The 27,529-nt window shown below is 46.5% G+C and overlaps 1 protein-coding gene across 1 annotated transcript in view; it reads right to left on the reverse strand.

Annotated features, from left to right (window-relative positions):
• Positions 1-27,174, reverse strand: part of LOC311609663 (scavenger receptor cysteine-rich domain-containing protein DMBT1-like) — a 97,672-nt gene extending 70,498 nt beyond the window's left edge. Inside the window, exons 1-14 of the mRNA XM_084802912.1 lie at positions 27,061-27,174; positions 24,594-24,620; positions 23,704-23,733; positions 20,844-21,155; positions 19,456-19,500; positions 17,637-17,669; positions 16,127-16,450; positions 12,247-12,273; positions 11,370-11,399; positions 8,663-8,707; positions 6,847-6,879; positions 5,334-5,657; positions 1,471-1,497; positions 598-627 (exon numbers count right to left, since the gene is read on the reverse strand). Of these exons, the coding sequence (XP_084659038.1) occupies positions 598-627; positions 1,471-1,497; positions 5,334-5,657; positions 6,847-6,879; positions 8,663-8,707; positions 11,370-11,399; positions 12,247-12,273; positions 16,127-16,450; positions 17,637-17,669; positions 19,456-19,500; positions 20,844-21,155; positions 23,704-23,733; positions 24,594-24,620; positions 27,061-27,121 (1,348 nt within the window). The 5' untranslated portion in view covers positions 27,122-27,174. The remainder of the gene's footprint in view (positions 1-597; positions 628-1,470; positions 1,498-5,333; positions 5,658-6,846; positions 6,880-8,662; positions 8,708-11,369; positions 11,400-12,246; positions 12,274-16,126; positions 16,451-17,636; positions 17,670-19,455; positions 19,501-20,843; positions 21,156-23,703; positions 23,734-24,593; positions 24,621-27,060) is intronic.
• Between the last annotated feature and the right edge of the window lie 355 nt (positions 27,175-27,529).

Consider the following 27,529-nt stretch of genomic DNA (forward strand, 5'->3'; position numbering starts at 1 on the left):
GCATCAAGTGACAGATGATGGACAGAGAGAAGAACGAAGATGAAGGGTGTAGATGGGAGGACCATGTCCAGCACCTATACACCCGCCCACCTCATCTCTGCTCCATCCATGACGTCTGTGCCCAAAACTGCAGTTGGATCCCACCAGGCCACAGCACCGGTGACAATGGCCATCTTTCCTAGCGAGCTCCAGTGTCACTTTAGCACAGCACACTCACTTGAAGGAGTCTCAGATGGGAATTTGCTCTGATCAGCATTGCCTATGGCAGTGTCTTGATTGATAATGACAGGGGAAGGCCCGCCCATTCTCCCTGGGCAGGAGAGCATGTTCTGTGTAAGAATGCTAGCTTAGCATGAGCCACAAAGCCAGTGAGCAGGGCTCTTCCATGGCCTCTGCTTCAGTTCCTGCCTCCAGGTTCCTGCCTGGGGCTCCTGGTCTGACCGCCCTGGTGATGGACTGTGGCTGGTAAGCCAAACAGAACTTCGCTCTTCCAAGGTGCATATGGCCAGTGTTTTATCACAGCAACAGAGAGCAAACTAGACCCCCATCCCAATTAGGAGCCTCAAGCCAGAGACAAGAGCAAAGAAAAGGACTTACCATTTTCTGTCCCTCCAGGGTACCACCAACCTGAAGAAAGACAAAGTTCAGTTTAGAAGAGGATCCTGTGTTTAGAAATGGTCTCACATGGGTACGAAATTAGCCCCAAATGTACAGAGCACTCCTGCCAGGGGAGCACGGAGCAAGGTTCTGTGGTTCAGTCTCAGCTCTCTGCACTGCCCAGGGTCTTGTTTGAAATGATTTCTTTAGGAGATATAAAGGCAAGGGTGTTGGCAGTAAAATACACATCATTTCAGATAGAATAAGCAAGAGTTTGGCATGGTGGCAGACTACTGGAATCCAAGAAACTGGTACCCACAGCCACCAGAATCAGGAGATAAGGTAGCCTGCCTACATAGAAAGTCTGAGGCCAGCCTGGGCTACATGGATCTTAAAAAGAAAAAAGTAAATAAACAAAGTTTGTGCATCCTTTTCTCCTTTGTGAAGGCTTAGCAGACTAGTAGACCTCTAACCTTGCTAATAATACAGTCTGCATATCTGGGGCCTAGCAGGAGCTTCCCCATATCATCCTTACACATCATCTGACAAAGCACACATCCCTGAGCCCACTCTAGCCCTCAGAGTCAGAATGTCTTGAGGGATGGGAGTGAATCCAAACTTACATTCAGATATGCTATAGATTCTGACATACACTGAAACTGGAGCCAGGGGCAACATAAAGACTGGAACTGTTTTCCCACAGGACCCTTTATGCTATAGATGGCTGAAGTGTCTATTGTCATTGCCTGTCTAGACAGGACACAGATTATTTATTTCAGCCTCATCTCTCCATTAACATTCAATGAATCCATGTATATTATGACATAGGGGAAAGTATACTCTGACCCAGATCCATCTTTACAAAGTACTTACCAGGTGTGTGGCTGCTTGTTTGAGAATCTGTAAAGGGATAAAAGCAAATTCAGATTGTATATGTTTCACACACAGGAATCCTGGTTTTTTTTTTTTTAAAGCATTGACTCTTCTCTTCCTCTGTGTAGCCATGGCTGTCCTAGCCTCACATTGTAGTCCAGGCTAGCATACAACTCACAGAGATCCTCCTGCCTCTCCCTCACAGAGGGCTGGGAAGAAACAGGAGTGCCGGCGTCCATGCAAGAGGAACAGCAGAACAGCTCTAGAACTCATGGAATGTGGTCCACCAGTTAGCAAACCCTCGATGGGTGTGTCTCTCGAGGCGTAACCCTGAGAACTGAGAGTCCTGAGGACTTCCTGCTATTATGGCGCATAGCTTTGCAGTCCTTATAATCTCTTTAATATGTGAATTGTGTGAGTACTATAAAGGGGACTCCCAGCCCCTCACAGGGAAGTCTCATTGGCAAACTCAGTAACAATGCTTGCTCTCTTTCAGGCAGGGCTGCTAGGAGCTGATTAATGATTCAACCACCATCTCTGAAAACAACCTACAGATGGAGATTGCTAACAATGATTACTACCCTTAGAAAGAATTTGGAAAAATAGATTGTCCAACAAGGTTAGATAAAGATGTTTTTGCTGGTGTCTCTGACATAGGAAGTCTTGGGGAAGAACGGATTGTTTGGCAAAGTAGGGTAAAGATAGTTTTGTTGTTGGCCCTGATGTGGGAAATCTTGGGGGCCAATTAAAGTTAATAGAAAGTACACTTTTATTAGTAAAACTAGGGGCTTTCTGAGTTTGGCCAAGCAAAAACAATGGCCAATAGCCGCATTGGCTGACGTGACTCTTTCAAGCTGGGCTGGTGACTGAGATGACGATTGATTTCCTTATTCTATTTTTCTGCCCTCAGCTTCATGATATGATTTAATAAAACATATTAGTGAGTAGATGAGCACCTTAACAACTTAAAATAGACATGGCTGATGATTTTCATAGAGGAGTTTAGATTTGTGGTTCCTTTAAGATCTTCATAAGATTACTTCTGAAGATAATTGACTCCTTCTTTGTAACCACAAACTGCAGCCTCCCAGTAAAGAAGCTGGCTGAGAAATTTCTGTGCTTTCTCATACTCTGTTAATATGTAACAAGTTGCTTATGTACAAATATATGTGGGTTCTCAGAATTAACATGTTATTCATGTTTATTCTTTACCTCATAATACATAAAACACTTGGTCATGTGAAGGAATTGGGAAACATGGTTTTCATACATATATCCACTGTAATAATGTCTCTGTCAAGAAATAGAACGTAAGCACATTGTGGTTTTTGTACTGCTTGAAAGATTTTGTTGGGATATATACACTGTGAAATGAAAAGGATAAGGACCGAAAAGAAGAAGGAGGAGGTAGAAGAAGAGGAGGAGGAAGAGGGGAGGAAAAGAAGAAGAAGAAGAAGAAGAAGAAGAAGAAGAAGAAGAAGAAGAAGAAGAAGAAGAAGAAGAAGAAGAAGAAGAGAGATAAGAATAGGAATAAAGATGAAAATAAGAAGATAATAATAAAAGGAAAAAGAAACAGTTTCTTGAATGCTACCTGTTGGAGTCTGACTTACTTATCATCCTGTGTGTGTGTGTGTGTGTGCGTGTGTGTGTGTGTGTGTGTGTGTGTGTGTGTGTGTGTGTTGTATGTAACAATTTGTCTCTGTGTCATGTCTGTCTCTGACACCAATATTTGCTGTAAGAATATATGTGTATGCATTTCCGTGTCAATGTACATATCTCTTTGTATGTGAGAGTCTCTTTCAATGCAAGTATCTATATGTGTATGATTTTATGTCTGTGTATGTTGGAATCTGCGTGTGTGTTTGTATGTGTGTGTGTGTGTTGTATGTAACAATTTGTCTCTGTGTCATATCTGTCTCTGACACCAATATTTGCTGTAAGAATATATGTGTATGCATTTCCATGTCTATCTATATATGTATGATTTTATGTCTGTGTATGTTGGAATCTGCGTGTGTGTTTGTATGCGTGTGTCTGTGTGTGTCTGTCTGTGTGTGTGTGTGTGTGTGTGTGTGTGTGTGTGTGTGTGTGTGTATGAAGTAGTAATCAAGAAGGGGCTCATACAGGACACAATGTCCCAGGTCTTTAAAAAGAGCTGTTAGAACAAAACCAGGTAGAGGCTGGTGAAAACAGGATAAAATACACTGGCTCCAGGAGACCAGAGTGAGAGTGACCTGACTGTGGCTACAGGGGGCGCTGTTGGAGCGTAGAACATACTAAGCACCATTTTGTATTATGAGTGAAGCACAGTACCCTGTACATGAAAGAGACTGAATGAAGCCAGGCTGTGTGCTGGGCACAGTGGCTCACAGCTGTAATCCCAGCCCTTTGCACACTGAGGCTGGAGAACCAGTAGTTCAACGTCAGCAGCCTGAGTTATACTCATAGACCTGTCTCAGTAAGACAAGCAATGTAGAAATCAGCAAAGAATCTGAGGCACTGAAATACACAGAGATGTCACAGGGCAAGGAAGATGCAGGAGGCCACAGGAGACAGCATGGGACTGTGAGGTGGCAGCCTCACGCCCTCCATGTTCAGAAGTAGGGTCCTATAGTGCCCACTCCTGTGTTTGAACAACAACTCATAACAAGTCTTCTCACCCTTGAGTGTGTGAAGAGCAAAGCTATTCATACAAGTGACACATGTGGTGAAAACTCAGACGAGCTGAGCAGTGAGTGTCTTCTTGACCATCCTGACAAAAGAAGAAGCAAAGCCTCCGAAGTAAATAGAACAGGGGAACACCATTCACAATGCTGAGAGTGAGGGGAACCCCCAATCACAATGCTGAGAGTGGCCTGACAAGGGCAGTAGGGACGTCTGTGAGAAACAGAGACACAGGTAGGCATGAAGCACCCAGAAGTTCATCTGGACTCAAGGGAAATTTACACATGTATCTGAGGCCAGTCTTCCAAGGTGAACGCAGACAGAGTGAGCCATGAATGGGACAGTTATTCGTGGAGTTTACTCCACAGCATCGCATGGATCCTTATATTCTACGGGTTAATAATAACAAGCAAGAAACCCTGATCACCTCTGGTCGTGACAGAACACCAAAGCTCTTCATAACTGTGTGGGGAAGTAGCCCAAAGCACCCTCAGCAATGAGTGCCTGAAGATACAAAGGTCTAGCCTCACTGGTGCAGGATGCTCTATGACTCGAGACATCCTCCAGGCTACCTCTGTGCTCAAGCACACACTGTCCAAGTTACCTCCTGAACATACCACAAGTGGCCATGCTGCCATGTCCACACTGCTGGCATTCTGTTATGAGGTTTCCAGACTGACCATAACTGAGCTATAGAACCTGAATCTGTGAGGACTCAGAAACCACTAGAACCTAAAGAGAGAGGAGGAGGAGGTCTGGAAGCTTCCCCATGAGAGTCCTTCTGCAGCACTTTCTGAGAAGAACGCTGGGAAACACTGGGGAAAATGAAGAGTGAATTTGCTCCACCTAGAGTGGATAACAGCTTTGCCCTCCAATGCTAGAAAGTCCATACAGAAACTCGGTTGCATTCCTCCAAACCAACACTGGCTTCCTCCTTGCAGCCACATGTGTATGCGGACCCTGGCACTTTCTTGGGCCTGGACTGGACATCGCACTTCCATGGAATCCTGTCTCTCATAAACTCTAGTCATGAATAACTAAGAAGATTCTGCAGGACTCTGACTGAGAATACCAGTGTTCTGGATGTTAAACAGCATCCCAGGGACCTGATGAATAGGGCCATAATGGACCTCAGATACAGCATGAGAAGGGGTGTGGTCATTTGGTAGGAGGCAGAATTAAGGATCACTGAGTGTTACCTGAACAGATGACTCCAGCGTCCTCATGGTGTCCACAGTTATGAGAGAGCCAGCCTCGGTGGGAGCAGCTCCACAGATAGGATTCATGTCCTGTACAGGCCACGTCATCCAGGACAATGGGCCCTGAGCCCTGTCCGAACCGAGCATTTAAAGGGGCAGACACAGCCCAGCCACAGCCCAGCTGCCTGCACACCACATTGGCATCGTTGGTGTCCCAGTCGTCATCACACACGGTGCCCCAGACACCTTGGAAAAGGATCTCCACGCGACCCTGACACCTGTCTCCTCCGTTCACCAGCCTCAGGGCCAAACCACCAACTGTTCCTGAAAGACATGGCAGTTTCTCCTTAGCTGCTCCTGTGTGGAGAGTGGATCTTGCACAACTCAGGGGCAGCTCATACATCAGGTTTAAAGCAACATGGGATGGAAGCTTGCCTCATTGTTGCTTCTTGGGCACTCCATCCTATAAAAACCGTACCCCTATCACTTTGCACCCTCATTTCAATATCACCAGAACCATTGGCATACCACAACCTGTGTTGACGTAGGTTAATTCTGCCCTGCATGGTCAGCAGATGCATACTCTGCCTTGTAGCTAAGGCATTCAAGGGCCATGCACTACATGAGCCTCTTCTGGATGATGGCATACACTGCAGCATCCCAGTGTTTCAGGGAGAAGGCAGAGCCCTCCTAGTCACGACGCAATGACTGCGCATGTGCACAATCGTCTCCATCCTTACCCAAAGCTGCCAGCAGGAGAAGAAAGGGTAGAGCAGGTTGCTCTATGACAGACCAAAGCACATAGTGAGGGGCTCCCTGGCTGAGGAGAAGTTCATGGGTGCCTGGCAAAGGCTCTCACAGCTGCTCACCCAGACAAGGGTCAGAGTTAATACCAGAACAGCATTTCAGGCCCAAGATAAAAATATTAAACTTGCAGAAGCTACTGGTGACCACTCAGAGCTGGGTCAGGTGACTGCCTCCGTGAGCTCACTGTCTGTCTGCAATAGCACCACACAAGAGAACCCTGGGCTTTACCACTGTTCGTCACCCAGACTGCTAATGTTAACTCTTCTTTGAAGTCAAGGATCACAGCCATGTTTAACAAGACAAGTGTCTGCAGGAGGCTGCACTGCACTAAGACCCTTCTTTCTAGGCAGGACACCCATCTGAAGTGACTCAGATGGGATCTCATGTCATCAGACTCAGTTTGACAGGCAAACGACTCTGAAGTTGGCACTGTCTTCATCATCCTCACTCCTGGGTCTCTGTGGGCAACACTACATTCAGGATTCTGACCCTGATCTCCTGCTGACTGAGTCCTCCACACACAGGGAGATGGGCAATGACAGGGCTCACCAAGGAAAGCCCTCTGCGTCAGGAGGCAAGCCCAGCTTCTCTAAGTGCTCACACACGCACACCTCACTATCTGCTTAAGCATCTTGAGGAAGTCAAGTCCATGAATAAAATTGGCTGTATGAGCCACAAAGAGAGATTAATACAAGTTTTTTGTTACCTATTGGGGTAGAAGGCACTTCAGTGGTCGGGTCTTCACATCCACATATAGATGAGGGAGAAAAATGAGAAATAGAAAGTTAACTCTCCAATGAGAAAAACGAAGTCAGGCAGGAACAGTTAAATCTGCTGATGGGATGTGATTCAGGCTCTGCCCTGTGTAGTTCTGTATGACTACCAATGAGTAAGAAATCTATATAGTCTTGAGTTCTCCAGACCTAAAAGGCTACTGATGTAGAAAATGTTGTTAAACTACAGACCCTAATTCTAACATGCCTACATTTGACGTGTGCCGAGCTCTAGGAAAATCACTACAAAAGTCAAGTTTCCCATATTTACAATCCATTTAATTGTTCTTATCTAATTGCACTGGCTGAGGACCAAATGTTATATGCACTAGCAGATGGTTGGGTGCACATCTGCGTTATTTTGCAATATGCATGATTTAACTAATTCCATATCTGTGCATGCCACCTAGGCTAGGCTGAAACTAAAGAGCAACGTAACACAGCCTCATGAGTGCTAGAACACCATGTGTGCATGCCGGTGGTGTGTGTGTGTGTGTGTGTGTGTGTGTGTGTGTGTGTGTGTGTGTGTGACTACGCCTAACTCATTTTTTTTACTTTAATAGAAATTATTCTAATCTGCCCCTTTAAATAAGGCACAAGCTTCAAACACATATGTTAGATTGCTTACGAAGAACACTGACTCTTGGGGAGACCACCTTCAAGAGCTGACAGGGTGCTAAAGCTTGGAGTGGAGAGAACTGGAGGTCAGCCCCCTGCCCCCAGTGACCAGCCTCTATCTGAGTCACCTCATAAGGTTTCTGGATATGGAAGAAGTTCACTCTTCCCACACAGTGGGTCCTGATACAAACAGCTCTAGGAAAGTCCTCTCATGCAGGCCTCTGCCAAAGCTGTCCCCTGCCCTCCACCCCCTACGATTCAATCAGGCTCAAACACTTACATCAGAGTGCCTACCAAGCCTAGCAAGAGTGTCTGCTGCCTAAGAGTGTCCTGTAGGACAAGCAATGCAGAAGAGGAAATGCTTGCTCCCTGTAGCGTTGTTACAAATAAGAGAAGGTGGGATCTTGGGAAGGAATATGGCTACATTAAAACAAAGACAATCTCATGCCTGGATTGCCCCCAATGCCTAAGACAGTAATGCCTGATAAGTTGGCTATTAGGATTCCTAAGAAATTCTGGGCTAACCAGAGGCACTGGTATAAAGATTGTACTTGTGGTGTCCTGTGATCAAACTATCACAAGGAGAAAGGAAGTGATTTTCCTTCCCAAAGACCAGGTGGCAGGAGTCTAAAACTATTCTGAAGTGCCACCAACATCTCTCACCAGAGGCACAAGGGAGAAAAACAAGCATCTGTGATGTCCCAGGATGGAGGGTCATGGCATCCACGGTAGCTCTCTATGGCCTAAGGGCAGGAAAGAGCTAGGGTATTAGCTAAGCAGATGGTTGCCTTCCTCTCCAGGCACTAGCACCAGAGACTTGGCTTCCTGGGCTGGCCAAGCTACAGGGAGAGACGTGGGGACCATTCTCAGGACACTGAGAATCATCAACAGACCCTCCTTGAAACAAGACCACCTAGAGCCTCTTGTAGATGTGTCTCAGGGTGTCCCACCATGAACCTCTGCATCTCAGGAACATAACCCACGGCATAAAAGCCCATGTCTCTTTGAAGCCACATTGAGAAATTTCCCCTGGAACCACATGCTCTGCCTTCTGCCCATCTTCTGGGTCAGAGTGAGCCTGGGGATTCTAGGGACAATATCGCCACAGAGATACCACATAAAACATCTTACACTCTGTTGTAGGCCACGAGGTTGGTTCAGGTGAGTAGATGACATCTGCAGAATGAGAAAGGAAGAAGTCATTGGATGTTGGTCTTCACTTCAGAAATCCTGGAAGAAAGACCTAGAATCGCACAAGCTACATCTTTCCATCACTAAATCCTATAGTCCTCTCTGTGGAATCAGAGACTGAACGGTCTGTTACTTTGCCACTGAGATGTCACCTTGAGTGTCTTTTGTCCCTCAGCCTCCTTCATCTCTGCTTCTATTTCATCTCACCCACCACCCACTTCACTAGCAGCCCCAACAGAGGCACAAGCTTGGAAAGAGTGCATGACACTGAATTCAGCTGTCACCACACACTGTGCCCCTGGAGCCTTGGTACAGGACCTCCACGCGGCCGTGACACTGGTCACCACCATTCAGCAGCCTCAGAGGCAAACCTGCTTTGACACAGCGGGGACTGCTCGCCTGCCATGCTGGGCTCTGTGGCCTATCCAAAGCCTTGCCTCATCTTAGCTCCAATCTAATGCTGTTTATTACTGACCCACCCATCTCTCTGAATCTCGTACTTCATGTCATTGTCCTGAGGACTCATATGTATCCACTGGCAGGTTCTTGATTTTTGTCTTCACAAAATACCTATATATTTTACTCACTGGCTGTGGATTTTGCCCACTCCTTTGATACCAGCACTCCTGAGGCAGAGCCAGGAATGTTTTTACAAAGCAAGCTCATCATTGTCTTCATAAGAAGCTCCGTGTAGCCAGGACTACATAGTGAGTATCTGTCCCTTTCTTCGTTTCTGTCTTTCTGTCTCTATGTCTCAGTCTCTCTGTTTCCTCTCTTTCTCTATCTCATTCTATTTCTGTGTCTCTCTGACTCTCTCTCTCTCTCTCTCTCTCTCTCTCTCTCTCTCTCTCTCTCTCTCTCTCTCTCTCTCTGTCTCTCTCTCTCTCTCTCTCTCTCTCTCTCTGTCTCTCTCTCTGTCTCTCTCTCTCTCTCTGTCTCTCTCTCACTCTCTCTCTCTCGCTCTCTCTCTCTCTCTTACACATACACACACACACACCTACATACACACACAAAGAGAGTTTCAGAATACTCTTCGTGTTCACTGGGATTAAGAGCGTAATGAGATTCATCTAACAGAAGTCCATCCTCTACCACTCTGGCCTGCTCTCTCACTGCAGGGATGGACATGACGGATAGTCAGCAGGCAGCGTGCTTCTGCATCACATGGTGCCCCAATCAACTCACATGAAACACTGTGCTGGTTGTGTGAGGAACAGACAGCAGGTGTGTGATAACAGGAAGAAATGCCTTTAGCATTCTGACTTCAGGAAGAGGGTCCTGGACATGGCTTTGCTGTGGTTATTTTCTGATTGTGAGCACTCTGTTCTCTGAGGGTGATGTGTTGGGGTGGATGCAAGGTGAGGGGGTCAGATGGTGGCTGTTGTTGGAGATCTTCAGAGCAGTGAGGTGGGGATTGGCAAAGGCCAACTGAACAGCCCAAGATGTCCCCAAGGAGCACTCTGGGTTTGAAGGGGCTGACCATGCTGCTGTCTCCTGGTCACTCTGTGAGTGTTACCCTAGAGAACAGCCAACTCTAATGGAGGTTGATCAAAAGGGTTGTCCGGGACTCCCAGTCAGGAAGGTTTTGTGATAACAGCACATATTACTTGTCCTAGCTAAGCACTGACTATACGCAACATTTTTAAGGTTTTGTTTTACTTCTAATTATGTGCACGTGTATGTAAGTGCCTGTGTGTGGGCACGAACACACCACCATAGATGCCCACAGAGGCCAGTAGAGGATGTCAGAGCTGCAGGGATTGGTGTTAGAGGTGGCTGTAAATTCCCCAATCTGGATGCTTAAAAGTAAATTCAGAATTTCAGCAAGAGCAGTGTGTGCTCCTAATGACAAAGCCATCTATCTCCCCAGTCTCTATACTGGCTTCAAGTGCATTCATTTCATATATGAAAAGGATGCGGCTTGGGGTGCGCACTGTCTTATTTAGCTCGATGATGTTCACTACCGTTGCAAGAATGGCTGTGTTGTACAAAGGAATGAGACCTCGACTTTTCAACTAGTATTTCTGACACTGGGCAAAGCTAATCCTGTGCATCAAGTGACAGATGATGGACAGAGAGAAGAATGAAGATGAAGGGTGTGGATGGGAGGACCATGTCCAACAGCTAGACACCCGCCCACCTCATCTCTGCTTTATCCATGACTTCTGTGCCCGAAACTACAGTTGGATCCCACCAGGCCACAGCACCAGCGACAATGGCCATCTTTCCTAGTGAGCTCCACAGTCATTTTAGCAAGCTCACTCATTTGAAGGAGTCTCAGATGGGAATTTGCTCTGAACAGCATTGCCTATGGCAGTGTCTTGATTGATAATTGACAGGGGAAGGCCCGCCCATTCTCCCTGGGCAGGAGAGCATATTCTGGGTAAGAATGTTAGCTTAGCATGAGCCACAAAGCCAGTGAGCAGGGCTCTTCCATGGCCTCTGCTTCAGTTCCTGCCTCCAGGTTCCTGCCTGGGGCTCCTGGCCTGACCTCCCTGGTGATGGACTGTGGCTGGTAAGCCAAACAGACCTTCGCTCCTCCAAGGTGCTTATGGCCAGTGTTTTATCACAGCAACAGAGAGCAAACTAGACCCCCATCCCAATTAGGAGCCTCAAGCCAGAGACAAGAGCAAAGAAAAGGACTTACCATTTTCTGTCCCTCCAGGGTACCACCAACCTGAAGAAAGACAAAGTTCAGTTTAGAAGAGGATCCTGTGTTTAGAAATGGTCTCACATGGGTACAAAATTAGCTCCCAACTGTACAGAGCACTCCTGCCAGGGGAGCACAGAGCAAGGTTCTGTGGTTCAGTCTCAGCTCTCTGCACTGCCCAGGGTCTTGTTTGAAATGATTTCTTTAGGAGAGATAAAGGCAAGGGTGTTGGAGGTGAAATACACATCATTTCAGATAGAATAAGCAAGAGTTTGGCATGGTGGCAGACTCCTGGAATCCAAGAAACTGGTACCCACAGGCAACAGAATCAGGAGATCAGGGGTAGCCTTGCCTACACAGAAAATCTGAGGCCAGCCTGGGCTACATGGATCTTAAAAAGAAAAAAGTAAATAAACAAAGTTTGTGCATCCTTTTCTCCTTTGTGAAGGCTTAGCAGACTAGTAGACCTCTAACCTTGCTAATAATACAGTCTGCATATCTGGGGCCTAGCAGGAGCTTCCCCATATCATCCTTACACATCGTCTGACAAAGCACACATCCCTGAGCCCACGCTAGCCCTCAGAGTCAGAATGTCTTGAGGGATGGGAGTCAATCCAAACTTACATTCAGATATGCTATAGATTCTGACATACACTGAAAATGGAGACAGGGGCAACATAAAGACTGGAACTGTTTTTCCACAGGACCCTTTATGCTATAGATGGCTGAAGTGTCTATTGTCATTGCATGTCTAGACAGGACACAGATTTTTTATTTCAGCCTCATCTCTCTATTAACATTCAATGAATCCATGTATATTACGACATAGGGGAAAGTATACGCTGACCCAGACCCATATTTACAAAGTACTTACCAGGTGTGGGGATGCTTGTGTGAGAATCTGTAAAGGGATAAAAGCAAATTCAGATTGTATATGTTTCACACATAGGAATCCTGGTTTAAAAAAAAAAAAAGCATTGACTCTTTTCTTCCTCTGTGTAGCCATGGCTGTCCTAGCCTCACATTGTAGTCCAGGCTAGCATACAACTCACAGAGATCCTCCTGCCTCTCCCTCACAGAGGGCTGGGAATAAAAAGGAGTGCCGGCGTCCATGCAAGAAGAACAGCAGAACAGCTCTAGAACTCATGGAATGTGGTCCACCAGTTAGCAAACCCTTGATGAATGTGTCTCTCGAAGCGTAACCCTGAGAACTGAGAGTCCTGAGGACTTCATGCTATTATGGCGCATAGCTTTGCGGTCCTTATAATCTCTTGAATATGTGAATTGTGTGAGTACTATAAAGGGGACTCCCAGCCCCTCACAGGGAAGTCTCATTGGCAAACTCAATAACTATGCTTGCTCTCTTTCAGGCAGGGCTGCTAGGAGCTGATTAATGATTCAACCACCATCTCTGAAAACAACCTACAGATGGAGATTGCTAACAATGATCACTACCCTTAGAAAGAATTTGGAAAAGTAGATTGTTCAACAAGGTTAGATAAAGATGTTTTTGCTGCTGTCTCTGACAATAGGAAGTCTCGGGGCAGAATGGATTGTTTGGCAAAGTAGGGTGAAGATTGTTTTGCTGTGGGCCCTGATGTGGGAAATCTTGGGGGCCAATTGACGTTAATAGAAAGTACACTTTTATTAGTAAAACTAGGGGCTTTCTGAGTTTGGCCAAGCAAAAACAATGGCCAATAGCCGCATTGGCTGACGTGACTCTTTCAAGCTGGGCTGGTGACTGAGATGACGATTGATTTCCTTATTCTATTTTTCTGCCCTCAGCTTCATGATATGATTTAATAAAACATATTAGTGAGTAGATGAGCACCTTAACAACTTAAAATAGACATGGCTGATGATTTTCATAGAGGAGTTTAGATTTGTGGTTCCTTTAAGATCTTCATAAGATTACTTCTGAAGATAATTGACTCCTTCTTTGTAACCACAAACTGCAGCCTCCCAGTAAAGAAGCTGGCTGAGAAATTTCTGTGCTTTCTCATACTCTGTTAATATGTAACAAGTTGCTTATGTACAAATATATGTGGGTTCTTAGAATTAACATGTTATTCATGTTTATTCTTTACCTCATAATACATAAAACACTTGGTCATGTGAAGGAATTGGGAAACATGGTTTTCATACATATATCCACTGTAATAATGTCTCTGTCAAGAAATAGAACGTAAGCACATTGTGGTTTTTGTACTGCTTGAAAGATTTTGTTGGGATATATACACTGTGAAATGAAAAGGATAAGGACCGAAAAGAAGAAGGAGGAGGTAGAAGAAGAGGAGGAGGAAGAGGGGAGGAAAAGAAGAAGAAGAAGAAGAAGAAGAAGAAGAAGAAGAAGAAGAAGAAGAAGAAGAAGAAGAAGAGAGATAAGAATAGGAATAAAGATGAAAATAAGAAGATAATAATAAAAGGAAAAAGAAACAGTTTCTTGAATGCTACCTGTTGGAGTCTGACTTACTTATCATCCTGTGTGTGTGTGTGTGTGTGCGTGTGTGTGTGTGTGTGTGTGTGTGTGTGTGTGTGTGTGTGTTGTATGTAACAATTTGTCTCTGTGTCATGTCTGTCTCTGACACCAATATTTGCTGTAAGAATATATGTGTATGCATTTCCGTGTCAATGTACATATCTCTTTGTATGTGAGAGTCTCTTTCAATGCAAGTATCTATATGTGTATGATTTTATGTCTGTGTATGTTGGAATCTGCGTGTGTGTTTGTATGTGTGTGTGTGTGTTGTATGTAACAATTTGTCTCTGTGTCATATCTGTCTCTGACACCAATATTTGCTGTAAGAATATATGTGTATGCATTTCCATGTCTATCTATATATGTATGATTTTATGTCTGTGTATGTTGGAATCTGCGTGTGTGTTTGTATGCGTGTGTCTGTGTGTGTCTGTGTGTGTGTGTGTGTGTGTGTGTGTGTGTGTGTGTGTGTGTGTGTATGAAGTAGTAATCAAGAAGGGGCTCATACAGGACACAATGTCCCAGGTCTTTAAAAAGAGCTGTTAGAACAAAACCAGGTAGAGGCTGGTGAAAACAGGATAAAATACACTGGCTCCAGGAGACCAGAGTGAGAGTGACCTGACTGTGGCTACAGGGGGCGCTGTTGGAGCGTAGAACATACTAAGCACCATTTTGTATTATGAGTGAAGCACAGTACCCTGTACATGAAAGAGACTGAATGAAGCCAGGCTGTGTGCTGGGCACAGTGGCTCACAGCTGTAATCCCAGCCCTTTGCACACTGAGGCTGGAGAACCAGTAGTTCAACGTCAGCAGCCTGAGTTATACTCATAGACCTGTCTCAGTAAGACAAGCAATGTAGAAATCAGCAAAGAATCTGAGGCACTGAAATACACAGAGATGTCACAGGGCAAGGAAGATGCAGGAGGCCACAGGAGACAGCATGGGACTGTGAGGTGGCAGCCCACAGGGTTGGGGTCAGTACCATGCTGAAGCCTCACGCCCTCCGTGTTCAGAAGTAAGGTTCTATAGTGCCCACTCCTATGTTTGTTCAACAATTCATAACAGGTCTTCTAACCCTTGAGTGTGTGAAGAGCAAAGCTATTCATGCAAGCGACACATGTGGTGAAAACTCAGATGAGCTGAGCAGTGAGTGTCTTCTCGACCATCCTGACAAAAGAAGAAGCAAAGCCTCTGAAGAAAATAGAACAGGGGAACCCTGTTCACAATGCTGAGAGTGAGGGGAGCCCCCAATCACAATGCTGAGAGAGGCCTGACAAGGGCAGTAGGGACGTCTGTGAGAAACAGAGGCACAGGTAGGCATGAAGCGCCCAGAAGTTCATCTGGACTCAAGGGAAATTTACACAGGTATCTGAGGCCAGTGTTATAAGGTGAACGCTGACAGAGTGAGCCATGAATGGGACAGTTATTCGTGGACTTTACTCCACAGCATCGCATGGAACCTTATATTATACGGGTTAATAATAACAAGCAAGAAACCCTGATCACCTCTGGTCATGACAGAACACCAAACCTCTACATGACTGTGTGGGGAAGCAGCCCAAAGCACCCTCAGCAATGAGTGCCTGAAGATACAAAGGTCTAGCCTCACTGGTGCAGGATGCTGTAGGACTCTAGACATCCTCCAGGCTACCTCCGTGCTCAAGCACACCCTGTCCAAGTGACCTCCTGAACATACCACAGGTGACCTTGCTGCCATGTCCACACTACTGGCATTCTGTTATGAGGTTTCCAGACTGACCGTAATTGAGCTATAGAACCTGAATCTGTGAGGACTCAGAAACCACTAGAGCCTGAAGAGAGAGGAGGAGGTCTGGAAGCTTCCCCATGAGATTCCTTCCACAGCACTTTCTGAGAAGAACGCTGGGAGACACTGGGGAAAATGAAGAGTGAATTTGCTCCACCTAGAGTGGCTAACAGCTTTGCTCTCCAATGCTAGAAAGTCCATACAGAAACTCAGTTGCATTACTCCAAACCAACACTGGCTTACTCCTTGCAGGCACATGTGTATGCGGACCCTGGCACTTTCTTGGGCCCGGACTGGACATCACACTTCCATGGAATCCTGTCTCTCAAAATCTCTAGTCATGGATAAATGAGGGATTCTTCAGGACCCTGACTGAGAATAGTAGTCTTCTGGATATTTAACACCGTCACAGGTACACATTGAATAGGGCCATAATGGACCTCAGATACAGCATGAGAAGGGGTGTGGTCATTTGGTAGGAGGCAGAATTAAGGATCACTGAGTGTTACCTGAACAGATGACTCCAGCATCCTCCTGGTGTCCACAGTTATGAGACAGCCAGCCTCGGTGGGAGCAGCTCCACAGATAGGACTCATGTCCTGTACAGGCCACGTCATCCAGGACAATGGGTCCTGAGCCCTGTCCGAACCGGGCATTTAAAGGGGCAGACACAGCCCAGCCACAGCCCAGCTGCCTGCACACCACATTGGCATCGTTGGTGTCCCAGTCGTCATCACACACGGAGCCCCAGCCACCTTGGAAAAGGATCTCCACGCGACCCTGACACCTGTCTCCTCCGTTCACCAGCCTCAGGGCCAAACCACCATCTGTTCCTGAAAGACATGGCAGTTTCTCCTTAGCTGCTCCTGTGTGGAGAGTGAATCTTGCCCAATTCATGGGCAGCTCATACATGCTTATAGCAACATGGGATGGGAGCTTGCCCCATTGTTGCTTCTTGGGCACCCCATCCTATGAAAATCGTATCCCTATCATTTTGTACCCTCATTTTAATGTCACCAGAACCATTGGGTTTCCACAAACAGTGTTGACATGGGTTGATTCGGCCCTTGGTGGTCAACAAATGCATACTCCACCTTGTAGCTAACGCCTTTGAGGGCCTGCACTACATGAGCCTCTTCTGGATGATGACACACACTGAAGAATCCCAGTGTTTCAGGGAGAAGGCAGAGCCCTCCTAGTCACGACACACAGACTGCGCATGTGCACGGTCGTCTCCACCCTGACCCACAGCTGCCAGCAGGAGAGGAAAGGGTAGAGCAGGTTGCTCTATGACAGACCAAAGCACAGAGTGAGGAGCTCCCTGGCTGAGGAGAAGTTCATGGGTGCCTGGAAAAGGCTCTCACAGCTGCTCACCCAGACAAGGGTCAGAGTTAATACCGGAACAGCATCTCAGGCCCAAGATAAAAGTATTAAACTTGCACAAGCCACTATTGACTGCTCAGAGCTGGGTCAGGTGACAGCCTCCATGAGTTCACTGCCTGTCTGCAATAACACCACACAAGAGAACCCTGGGCTTTGTCACTGTTCGTCACCCAGACTGCTAATGTGAATTCTTCATTGAAGTCAAGGATCAAAGCTATGTTACACAAGACAAGTGTCTGCAGGAGGCTGCACTGCACTAAGACCCTTGTTTCTAGGCAGGACACCCATCTGAAGTGACTCAGAATGGGATCTCATGTCATCAGTCTCTGTTTGACAGGCAAATGACTCTGAAGGTGGCATTGTCTTCATCATCCTCACCCCTGGGTCTTTGTGGGCAACACTACATTCAGGATTCTGACCCTGATCTCCTGTTGACTGAGTCCTCCAAACACTGGGAGATGGGCAATGACAGGGCTCACCAAGGAAAGCCCTCTGCATCAGGAGGCAAGCCCAGCTTCTGTATGTGCTCACACACGCACACCTCACTATCTGCTTAAGCATCTTGCAGAAGTAAAGTCCATGAATAAAATTGGCATTATGAGCCACAAAGAGAGATTAATACAAGTTTTTTGTTACCTATTGGGGTAGAAGGCACTTCAGTGGTCGGGTCTTCACGTCCACATATAGATGAGGGAGAAAAATGAGAAATGGAAAGTTAAGTCTCCAATGAGAAAAACCAAGTCATGCAAGAACAGTTAAATCTGCTGATGGAATGTGATTCAGGCTCTGTCCTGTGTAGTTCTATGTGACCTTAGATGAGTAAGAAATCTATATAGTCTTGAGTACTCCAGACCTAAAAGGCTACTGATATAGAAAATGTTGTTAAACTACAGACCCTAATTCTAACATGCCTACATTTGATGCGTGCCGACCTCTAGGAAAATCAGTACAAAAGTCAAGTTTCCCATACTTACAATCCATTTTATTGTTCTTATTTAATTGCACTGGCTGAGGACCAAATGTTATATGCACTAGCAGATGGTTGGGTGCATATCTGCGTTATTTTGCAATATGCATGATTTAACTAATTCAATATCTGTGTATGTCACCTAGGCTAGACTGAAACTAAAGAGCCTCCTAACACAGCCTTGTCAGTACTAGAACACCATGTGTGTGTGTGTTTGTGTGTGTGTGTGTGTGTGTGTGTGTGTGTGTATTTGTGTGTGTGACTATGCCTAGCTCATTTGTTTTACTTTGTAATTATTCTGAACTGCCCCTTTAAATAAGGCACAAGCTTCAAACACATATGTTAGATTGCTTAAGAAAAGCACTGACTCTTGGGGAGAGCACCTTCAAGAGCTGACAGGGTGCTAAGGCTTGGAGTGGAGAGAGGTGGAGGTCAGCCCCCTGCCCCCAGTGACCAGCCTCTATCTGAGTCGCCTCATAAGGTCTCTGGACATGGAAGAAATTGGCCTCTCTCCAGACAGTGGGTCCTGATACAAACAGCTCTAGGAAAGTCCCCACATGCAGGCCTCTGTCAAAGCTGTGCCCACTCCTCCACACACACACCCCTTCAAGCAGACACATACACTTGCATCAGTGTGCCTACCAAGACGAGCAGGAGTGTCCGCTGCCTAAGAGTGTCCTGTAGGACAAGCAATGCAAAAGAGGAAATGCTTGTTCCTTGATGAGTTGTTACAAATCAGAAAAGGTGGGATCTTGGGAAGGGATATGGCTACATTAGAACAAAGACAATCTCATGCCTGGATTGCCCCCAATGCATAAGGAAGAGTAATGCTGAAAAATGAACCATTAGGATTTCTAACATATTCTGGACTAACCAGAGGCATTGGATTAAACATTGTACTTGTGGTGTCCTGCTACCAAAACATCACCAGGAGAAAGTGACTTTTCTTCCCAAAGACCAGGTAGCCAGAGTGTAAACTATTCTGAAGTGCCACCAACATCTCTCAATGGAGGCACAATGGAGAAAAACAAGCATCTCTGATGTCCCAGGGTGGAGGGTCATGGCATCCATAGTAGCTCTCTATAGCCTCAGAGGACAGGAAAGAGCTAGGGTATTGGCTAAACAGATGGTTGCTTCCTCTCCAGGCACTGGCACCAGAGACTTGGCTTCCTGGGCTGGCCAAGCTACAGGGAGACACGTGGGGACCATTCTCAAGACACTGAGAATCATCAGCCAACCCTCCTTGAAACAAGACCACCTAGAGGCCCTTCTAGATGTGTCTCAGGGTGTCCCACCGTGAACCCCTGCATTTCAGGAACATAATCCATGGCATAAAAGCCCATGTTGGTTCTAAGCCACATTGAGAAATTTCCCCCTGGGACCTCAGGATCCACATGCTCTGCCTTCTGCCCATCTTCTGGGTCAGAGTGAGCTTGGGGATTCTAGGGACAATAACACCACAGAGATATCACATAAAACACAGCTTACATTCTGTTGGAGCCCATGAGGTTTGTTCAGTTTGGTATCTGACATCTGCAGAATGAGAAAGGAAGAAGTCATTGGATGTTGGTCTTCACTTCAGGAATCCTGGAAGAAAGACCTGGAATCTCACAAGCTATGAGCCTTCCATCACTAAATCCTATAATCCTCTCTGTGGAATCAGAGACTGGACTTTCTGTTACTTTGCCACTGAGATGTCACCATGAGCATCTTTTGTCCCTCAAAGGGACATCTGCTTCTACTTCATCTCACCTACCACCCACTTCTCTAGCAGCCCCAACCTAGGCACAAGCATGACATTTGAATCAGAAGTCATCTGCCTCTTTCAGTAGTTAAAACACAATTCCTCATTCTAAGCATTGGCCATCGCTAAAATATTCCTAAGAAAATGGCTCCAAATAGGAATAGAGATGACTTCCAGACATATTCTAGAAGGGCAGAAGAAACCCATTCACAATGTTCCCGCTCAGAGGATCATGCCCCTCCCAGCTCTATTCTCAGGTGGGGTGTGATCACCATAGTTACTCTGTGTATGTTGTGGCAGGGCACTGTGCACGCTACATAAAACATCCCACCAATGGCTAAACTACCACTCTCCCTGGGGACACGTAGCTGACTGGAATCTTGAGTGGCTTCTTTGTAGATTTGAGGATACCCTAGTGTTTGAATGGTTACCGGCATTATATTAGCGATTAGAAATCATCTCTTGCAATTTGCTTTGTTGGATCAGAGACAATTTGTCATCTTCTTGATACTGAGTTTTTGTTTGTTATTTAATAGCTAATAGAATATATTGGCTGCTCTTTGGTTTGAGTTTGTTTATGCTATTAGGTAGTACAGACCAGCAGTTGACTCATCGTCCTCTGTCCTTTAAAAAAAAGAGAAACTGCCCCTTAGGACAAGGGTGATCTTGATGCCACTCATTGGAGCAATTCTACTAGGTGATCTTCTCTGTGGGCTCTGAGGACATAGAGGCTAAAACCTATCTTCACCACCTCCCAGTTCTCAGAACCTCAGCGTCTCCATCTAAAAAAAGAGACTGAGATATCCAGCCTCTCACACCAAGTAAGGCATGACTCATGGCAGAGCAACTATGCAGCCACATGCTGCACATTTGCATATACACATAAGCACATGCAGACATTAGCACATGCAGACTTCAACACATGCAGACATAAACACTTGCACACTTGAGTACATGGACACATAAGCACATGCAGACATAGATATATGCACACATAAGCACATGCACACATAAGCACATGCACACATAACTACATGTGCACATAACCACATACACATGCAACCACATGCACACACAAGCACTTGTTGCCACGGAGTGTACGTACAACAGCTAGAGGCAACAGCAGCGCTACCTGAACACACGACTCCGGCGTCTTCCCTGTGGCCACAGTCATGGTTGTACCACCCCTCGTGCTCACAGCTGGACAGGTAGGGTTCCCATCCTGAGCAGTGCACAGCTCCCAAGAGAATGTTCCCTGAGCCCTGACCAAAGTGGGCCCCTCCTGGTGCTGATACAGAGTGGCCACAGCCGAGCTGTCGACAGACAACATCTGCGTCCTGGGTGTCCCAGCTGTCATCACACACTGTGCCCCAGTAGCCTTGGTACAGGACCTCCACGCGGCCCTGACACCGGTCACCGCCGTTCAGCAGCCTCAGAGGCAAACCTGCATTGACACAGCGGGGACTGCTCTCCTGGCATGCTGGGCTCTGTGGCTTCTGTGCCCTGTGCTGTCACCACTTTGTGCCCATTTCCTCCCCTTCTTCCAGTGCTGTCTTCTTGACATGCCTCACTCCAGGACCTTACATTGTTACTTTTGTCATAGTCTTCCCTACCCCGTCTCCTCTGAAAATGCCCCAGACAAGGGTCTCTCAACGTCCCTTCTTCAGTCCTAATTTGGTGATGACAGTCCACATGTACAACTCTAGACTCTCACCCAATCAGCCTCCCTCCTCCATTGGGATCCATGATGCTGCCTTGCAGAGCTACAACTGTGCAGGGAATGCGGACCCCAGGTTTAGCGGCTCCTTCTCCCCAGCTCTCACCATGGCTCCATCTACAAGTTACACCTCCCTCCTCTTGGACGTGCCCTGCTCTGTGACCTCTCCAAAGCCTCGCCTCGGCCTAGCTGTGATCTAATGCTGTTTATCACTGACCCACCCGTCCCTCTGAATCCCATGCTTCATGTCATTGTCATGAGGACTCATGTGTATCCACTTGTTTGACCTTGGTTTTTGTCTTCACAAAATACCTATATATTTTACTCACTTCTCTGCCAAAGTGCTTTGTCACTGGCCATGGATTTTGCCCACACCTTTGATCCCAGAACTCCTGAGGTAGAGCAAGGAATGTTTTTTGCAAAGCAAGCTCATCATTGTCCTTGTAAGAGGCTCCGTGTAGCTGGGACTATATGACTAGCATCTGTCTCTTTCCTCGTTTCTGTCTTTCTCTCTTTTCTGTCTCTGTGTCAGTCTGTCTGTTTCCTCTCCCTCTCCCCCCACCCCGTGTCTGTCTGTCTGTCTGTCTCTCTCTCTCTCTTACACACACACACACACACACACACACACACAGAGAGAGAGAGAGAGTTTTAACACCTCTCCATGTTCATTGGGATTAAGAGTGCAATGGGATTCATCTAACAGAAGTCCGTGCTCTACCACTCCGGCCTGCTCTCTCACTGCAGGGATGGACATGACGGATAGTCAGCAGGCAGCATGCTTCTGCATCACATGGTGCCCCAATCAACTCACATGAAACCCTGTGCTGGTTGTGTGAGGAACAGACAGCAGGTGTGTGATAACAGGAAGAAATGCCTTTAGCATTCCAACAGCATGAAGAGGGTCCTGGGTGTGGCTTTGCTGTGGTTACTTTCTGGCTGTGAGCACTCTGTTCTCTGAGGGTGATGTGTTGGGGTGGATGCAAGGTGAGGGGGTCAGATGGTGGCTGCTGTTGGAGATCTTCAGAGCAGTGAAGTGGGGATTGGCAAAGGCCAAGTGAGCAGTCCAAGATATCCCCAAGGAACACTCTGGGGTTGAAGGGGCTGACCATGCTGCCCTCTCCTGGTCACTCTGTGAGTGTTCCCCTAGAGAACAGCCAACTCTAATGGAGGCTGATCAAAAGGCCTGCCCAGGACTCCTTGTCGGGAAGGTTTTGTGATAACAGCACATAATACCTGTCCTAGCTGAGCACTGACTATATGCAACATTTTTAAGGTTTTGTTTTACTTCTAATTATGTGCACGTGTATATAAGTGCCTGTGTGTGGGCACATGCACACCACCATAGATGCCCACAGAGGCCAGTAGAGGGTGTCAGAGCTGCAGGGATTGGAGTTAGAGGTGGCTGTAAATTCCCCAATCTGGATGCTTAAAAGTAAATTCAGGATTTCAGCAAGAGCAGTGTATGCTCCTAATGACAAAGCCTTCTATCTCCCCAGCCTCTATACTGACTTCAAGTGCATTCATTTCATATATGAAAAGGATGCGGCTTGGGGTGCACACTGTCTTATTTAGCTTTGATGATGTTCTTTACCGTTGCAAGAATGGCTGTATTGTACAAAGGAATGAGACATCGACTTTTCAACTAGTATTTCTGACACTGGGCAAAGCTAAGTCCGTGCATCAAGTGACAGATGATGGACAGAGAGAAGAACAAAGATGAAGGGTATGGATGGGAGGACCATGTCCAGCAGCTAGACATCCACCCATCTCATCTCTGCTCCATCCAGGACTTCTGTACCCAAAGCTGCAGTTGGATCCCACCAGACCACAGCACCAGTGACAATGGCCATCTGTCCTAGGGAGCTCCACTGTCATTTTAGCACAGCTCACTCATTTGAAGGAGTCTCAAATGGATATTTGCTCTGATCAGCATTGCCTATGGCAGTGTCTTGATTGATAATTGACAGGAGAAGGCCCACCCAAGGTCCCTGGGCAGGAGAGCATGTTCTGTGTAAGAATGCTAGCTTAGCATGAGCCACAAAGCCAGTGAGCAGGGCTCTTCCATGGCCTCTGCTTCAGTTCCTGCCTCCAGGTTCCTGCCTGGGGCTCCTGGCCTGGCCTCCCTAGTGATGGACTGTGGCTGGTAAGCCAAACAGACCTTCGCTCCTCCAAGGTGCTTATGGTCAGTGTTTTATCACAGCAACAGAGAGCAAACTAGACCCCCATCCCAATTAGGAGCCTCAAGCCAGAGACAAGAGCAAAGAAAAGGACTTACCATTTTCTGTCCCTCCAGGGTACCACCAACCTGAAGAAAGACAAAGTTCAGTTTAGAAGAGGATCCTGTGTTTAGAAATGGTCTCACATGGGTACAAAATTAGCCCCAACTATACAGAGCACTTTTTCCAGGGGAGCGGGGAGCAAGGTTCTGTGGTTCAGTCTCAGCTCTCTGCACTGCCCAGGGTCTTGTTCAAAATGATTATTTTAGAAGAGATAAAGGCAAGGGTGTTGGAGGTGAAATACACATCATTTCAGATAGAATAAGCAAGAGTTTGGCATGGTGGACGATTCCTGGAATCCAAGAAACTGGTACCCACAGGCCAGAGGATCAGGAGTTCAGGGGTAGCCTTGCCAACACAGCAAGTCTGAGGCCAGCCTGGGATACATGGATGCCCCCAAAAGTAAATAAACAGAGTTTGTACATACTTTTCTTCTTTGTGAAGGCTTAACAAACTTATAGTCCTCTAATCTTGCTAATAAAAAGTCCAGATAATCCGGGGCTGAGCAGGAGCTTCCCCAAAGTATGGAGGAAGACTTATTATCCTGACATATTGTCTGCCAGAACACACATCCCTGAGCCCACTCTAAGTCACAGCATTAGAATTTCTCGAGTAAAGATAGTGAACCCATGGCCTGCATTCAGATATTCTATTATATTCTGACATACACTGAAACTGGAGCCAGGGGCAACATAGAGACTGGAACTGTTTTCCCACAGGACCCTCTATGCTATAGATGGTTGAAGTGTCTATTGTCATTGCCTGTCTAGACAGGACACAGATTACATATTTCAGCCTCATCTCTCCATTAACATTCAATGAATCTGTGTGTATTATGGCATGGGGTAAATTATATACTGACACAGGTCCATCTTTTCAAAGTACTTACCAGTTCTGGGATTACTGGTTGGAGAAGCTGTAAGCGGGGGGAAAAAAAACAAATTCAGACTGTGTGTTTCACCCACAGGAATCTGGCAAAAATAATATTTAATAAGCAATAACACTGACTCTTATTCAGATACAAACCAGGAACGGCTGAGGGCAAGTTTTCAACCCCTGAGCAGATAGCATTTACACCTCTGCTCTGTGGCCTCCCCCAAAGCCAAAAGTCAAACATCGAGGTTCCATTTTTATTGTCAAAGGAGCAAAAACAGGCTTACTAAAATTCCAGTTCGCTCTCTGCCCCCACGGGTTCCTTCACACATTACATGAGTGATAGATCAAAACCATGAGGAAAAACAACAGCCTCTGTACTAAGCGCACAAACCTTTTCCTCTTGTCATCCACCCACGAACAATGTAGTATGACAATGACTTACACAGCCTTGGTGTCCTACTAGGGACTATATTGGAGGATGTCTGGAAGGACACAGGAGGGTGTGCTTGGGTCACCCACCAGTTTATATCAGGACTTGGTTATCAGAGGACTTGGGTATGTGCAAGGAAGCTCTTAGAATCGACTTCCAATAGAAACTGCGCAATCACTGCTCAGGAATGGTGAGGATGTAGTTTACATTGTCCCTGCTTTAGCATACATTTATGCGTATGTGTGTATGTATATGCATAAATTATGGAAATCGCGGTGCTGCTCAGGTCTTTCAGGAGGCATGAGGCTGGGCTGCTCACAGTCCCATCCTCCAGAGCAGAGAACGCCACCCCACTTGCAGATGAGTAAATTGGGGTATACTGCAGGAGAGAGGCCGTCCCAACAATGTTCTGGCCTCTGCCGTTGGCCAGCAGTGATGGCACAGCCTTTCCACTGGCCAGCATGACCTGTGCACCTGACCTTGTGCAAAGACGGCACTGAGTTCTCCTCCGCAGCAGATTCAGCTCTTTCTGCTTCCTGCATGGAGAGGCCAGGGCTTCACCTGCCTTAGTTGCTACTTCAGTGCCACAGTGAGCCTCACCCCTACTCCAGGTTCAGAGTCTGGTCCATCTGCCTAGGGCCGGTCTCCTGTCCCCCATCTGAACTACAGAGGTAATGATGCCTAACTTTGGGATGTTGCCAGGCTTGTGTTAAAGAAGAAGCTCAAGTGCAAGAGAGTCTGTTCCCCCTCTGTGTGCTGAAGTCACAGCACACATGAAGATGCAGGTGAACATGCGTGCGGGCAGGTATGCATAGCTGTACAGAAGTGCACACATGGAGCATATGTTAAAAGGAAAAACTCCCTCAGCCCCATAGACCACTGCCTTTGTTTCTTTGTGGATAAGGGCGAAATAAATTGGTTATCTGTCTACCGGGACTATGGGGACTCCAGGTCACTGGGCAGACAGAGAGCAAGTCTGTCACCCTGAAAGCTGGCCCCGCCTTCCATGTCACACTCTCCAAGAAGGCAGCCTTAGGCTGCCTCAGTCTAGAACCCATTGGTCAGCAGTGCAAATCTGAGTATTTGGTCTTGGGGTGAGGCCCCCGTGAAAGCCTAATGAGTCTTCATGTTCAGCAGACCCTCACCCAGCCTAGGAGATTGGGCATTCTGGAATTCACCTAGATAACTAGCAATATTTTATATATATATATATATATATATATATATATATATATATATATATATATATATATATGAAATCTGGCCATAGTGACAACAAAGGAGGAAACAAACAAACAAACAAACAAACAACCCCAGGGTGTGTGAAGAAGAAATGAAGGGATGGAGGAGGGAAGGAAAGAGAGAGTGGGGAGGGAAAGAAGGAAGGAAGGGTGGTGGGAGGGTGGTGAAGATCTAGAAAGGGAGAAGGTAGAAAAGAGGGAGGGAGAGGGTGGGGGAGAGAGATGGTCCAGACTCAACCATGCCAAGGACTGGGCCAGGTAACTCTTCCTTGCTCATCACTTGACACGCTGAGAACATGAAGCCATGTTGGAGTGACTGAACTGCAAGTAAGCGACTGGCACAGTGACACCATCCTCCCTGTGTCAGTCACTTGATCCAGGTTTGCTCAGCAAATACCGGTCACAGAGCCAGACATACAAATGGGAAGGCACGCGCAGAGCATCAATACAGGAGCGTCGGTGTCCATTTTCGTAGCATACAGCCTGTGTACTTAGCAAGGGTTGAGGCCTCTTTCCACTGCCCATAAGCATCTCCTGAGCCTGGGGACTCCTAAGTACAGTCAATCATTCCCTTATTGACCCATCAACAGAAAGCCTGCCTTCTCCTCGCCGCCATCGCTTGTATCTCTCAGGCAGAAACAGAGCAAAAAGAGAAGCATTCCTTCTACACACTTGCAAATATTTACAATTATTAGCAAAGAGCCTCCTTGAGATGGACAGCCACACAGCCATGAACAAATTCATCTAACCCACCAGGACCTAGGTTTGCAGGAGCACAATTCATGAACATAAATAATGGGACGAAATACCTGTAGAAACAACTTGACCCCATAAAAGACATATTTCGAAGATGACTGTGGAGAGCCCCATCGTGATGGTTCCACTCGAATTGAATAGAAATTCTTTGACATTTATAAGCTCCTGGGTGGAAGGAGGTGTGCCCTCCTGAGTGGTATATTTTTATTGCTGCTATAAATCGATATGATATGAAGGAAGTGAGGGACTCTTTAACAGTCTGGCTAATCCATGGGAACAGGGTTGGGTGTGTTTGGTTGATTGTGGTAGGAACAATCTGGCTGTTGCCCAATGCAGAAGGCTGCCTTCAGTGATAAAACTTCCTTCTAGGTGAGCCTCGAAGGCTCCCAATGGCTCCCTGAACATGGCCTTGGTTTTCAACTTGGAGAGTCTGAAGGAATTTATGGGAAGCAGGATGTGGGCTGCTGGGCAAATAAAAGATACGGTGCCAAGGAGAAAGCATGTGTTTGGCATGGTTTATGC

Source organism: Acomys minous, assembly GCF_964271855.1.
Source record: "Acomys minous genome assembly, chromosome: 2".
Taxonomy (NCBI): domain Eukaryota; kingdom Metazoa; phylum Chordata; class Mammalia; order Rodentia; family Muridae; genus Acomys; species Acomys minous.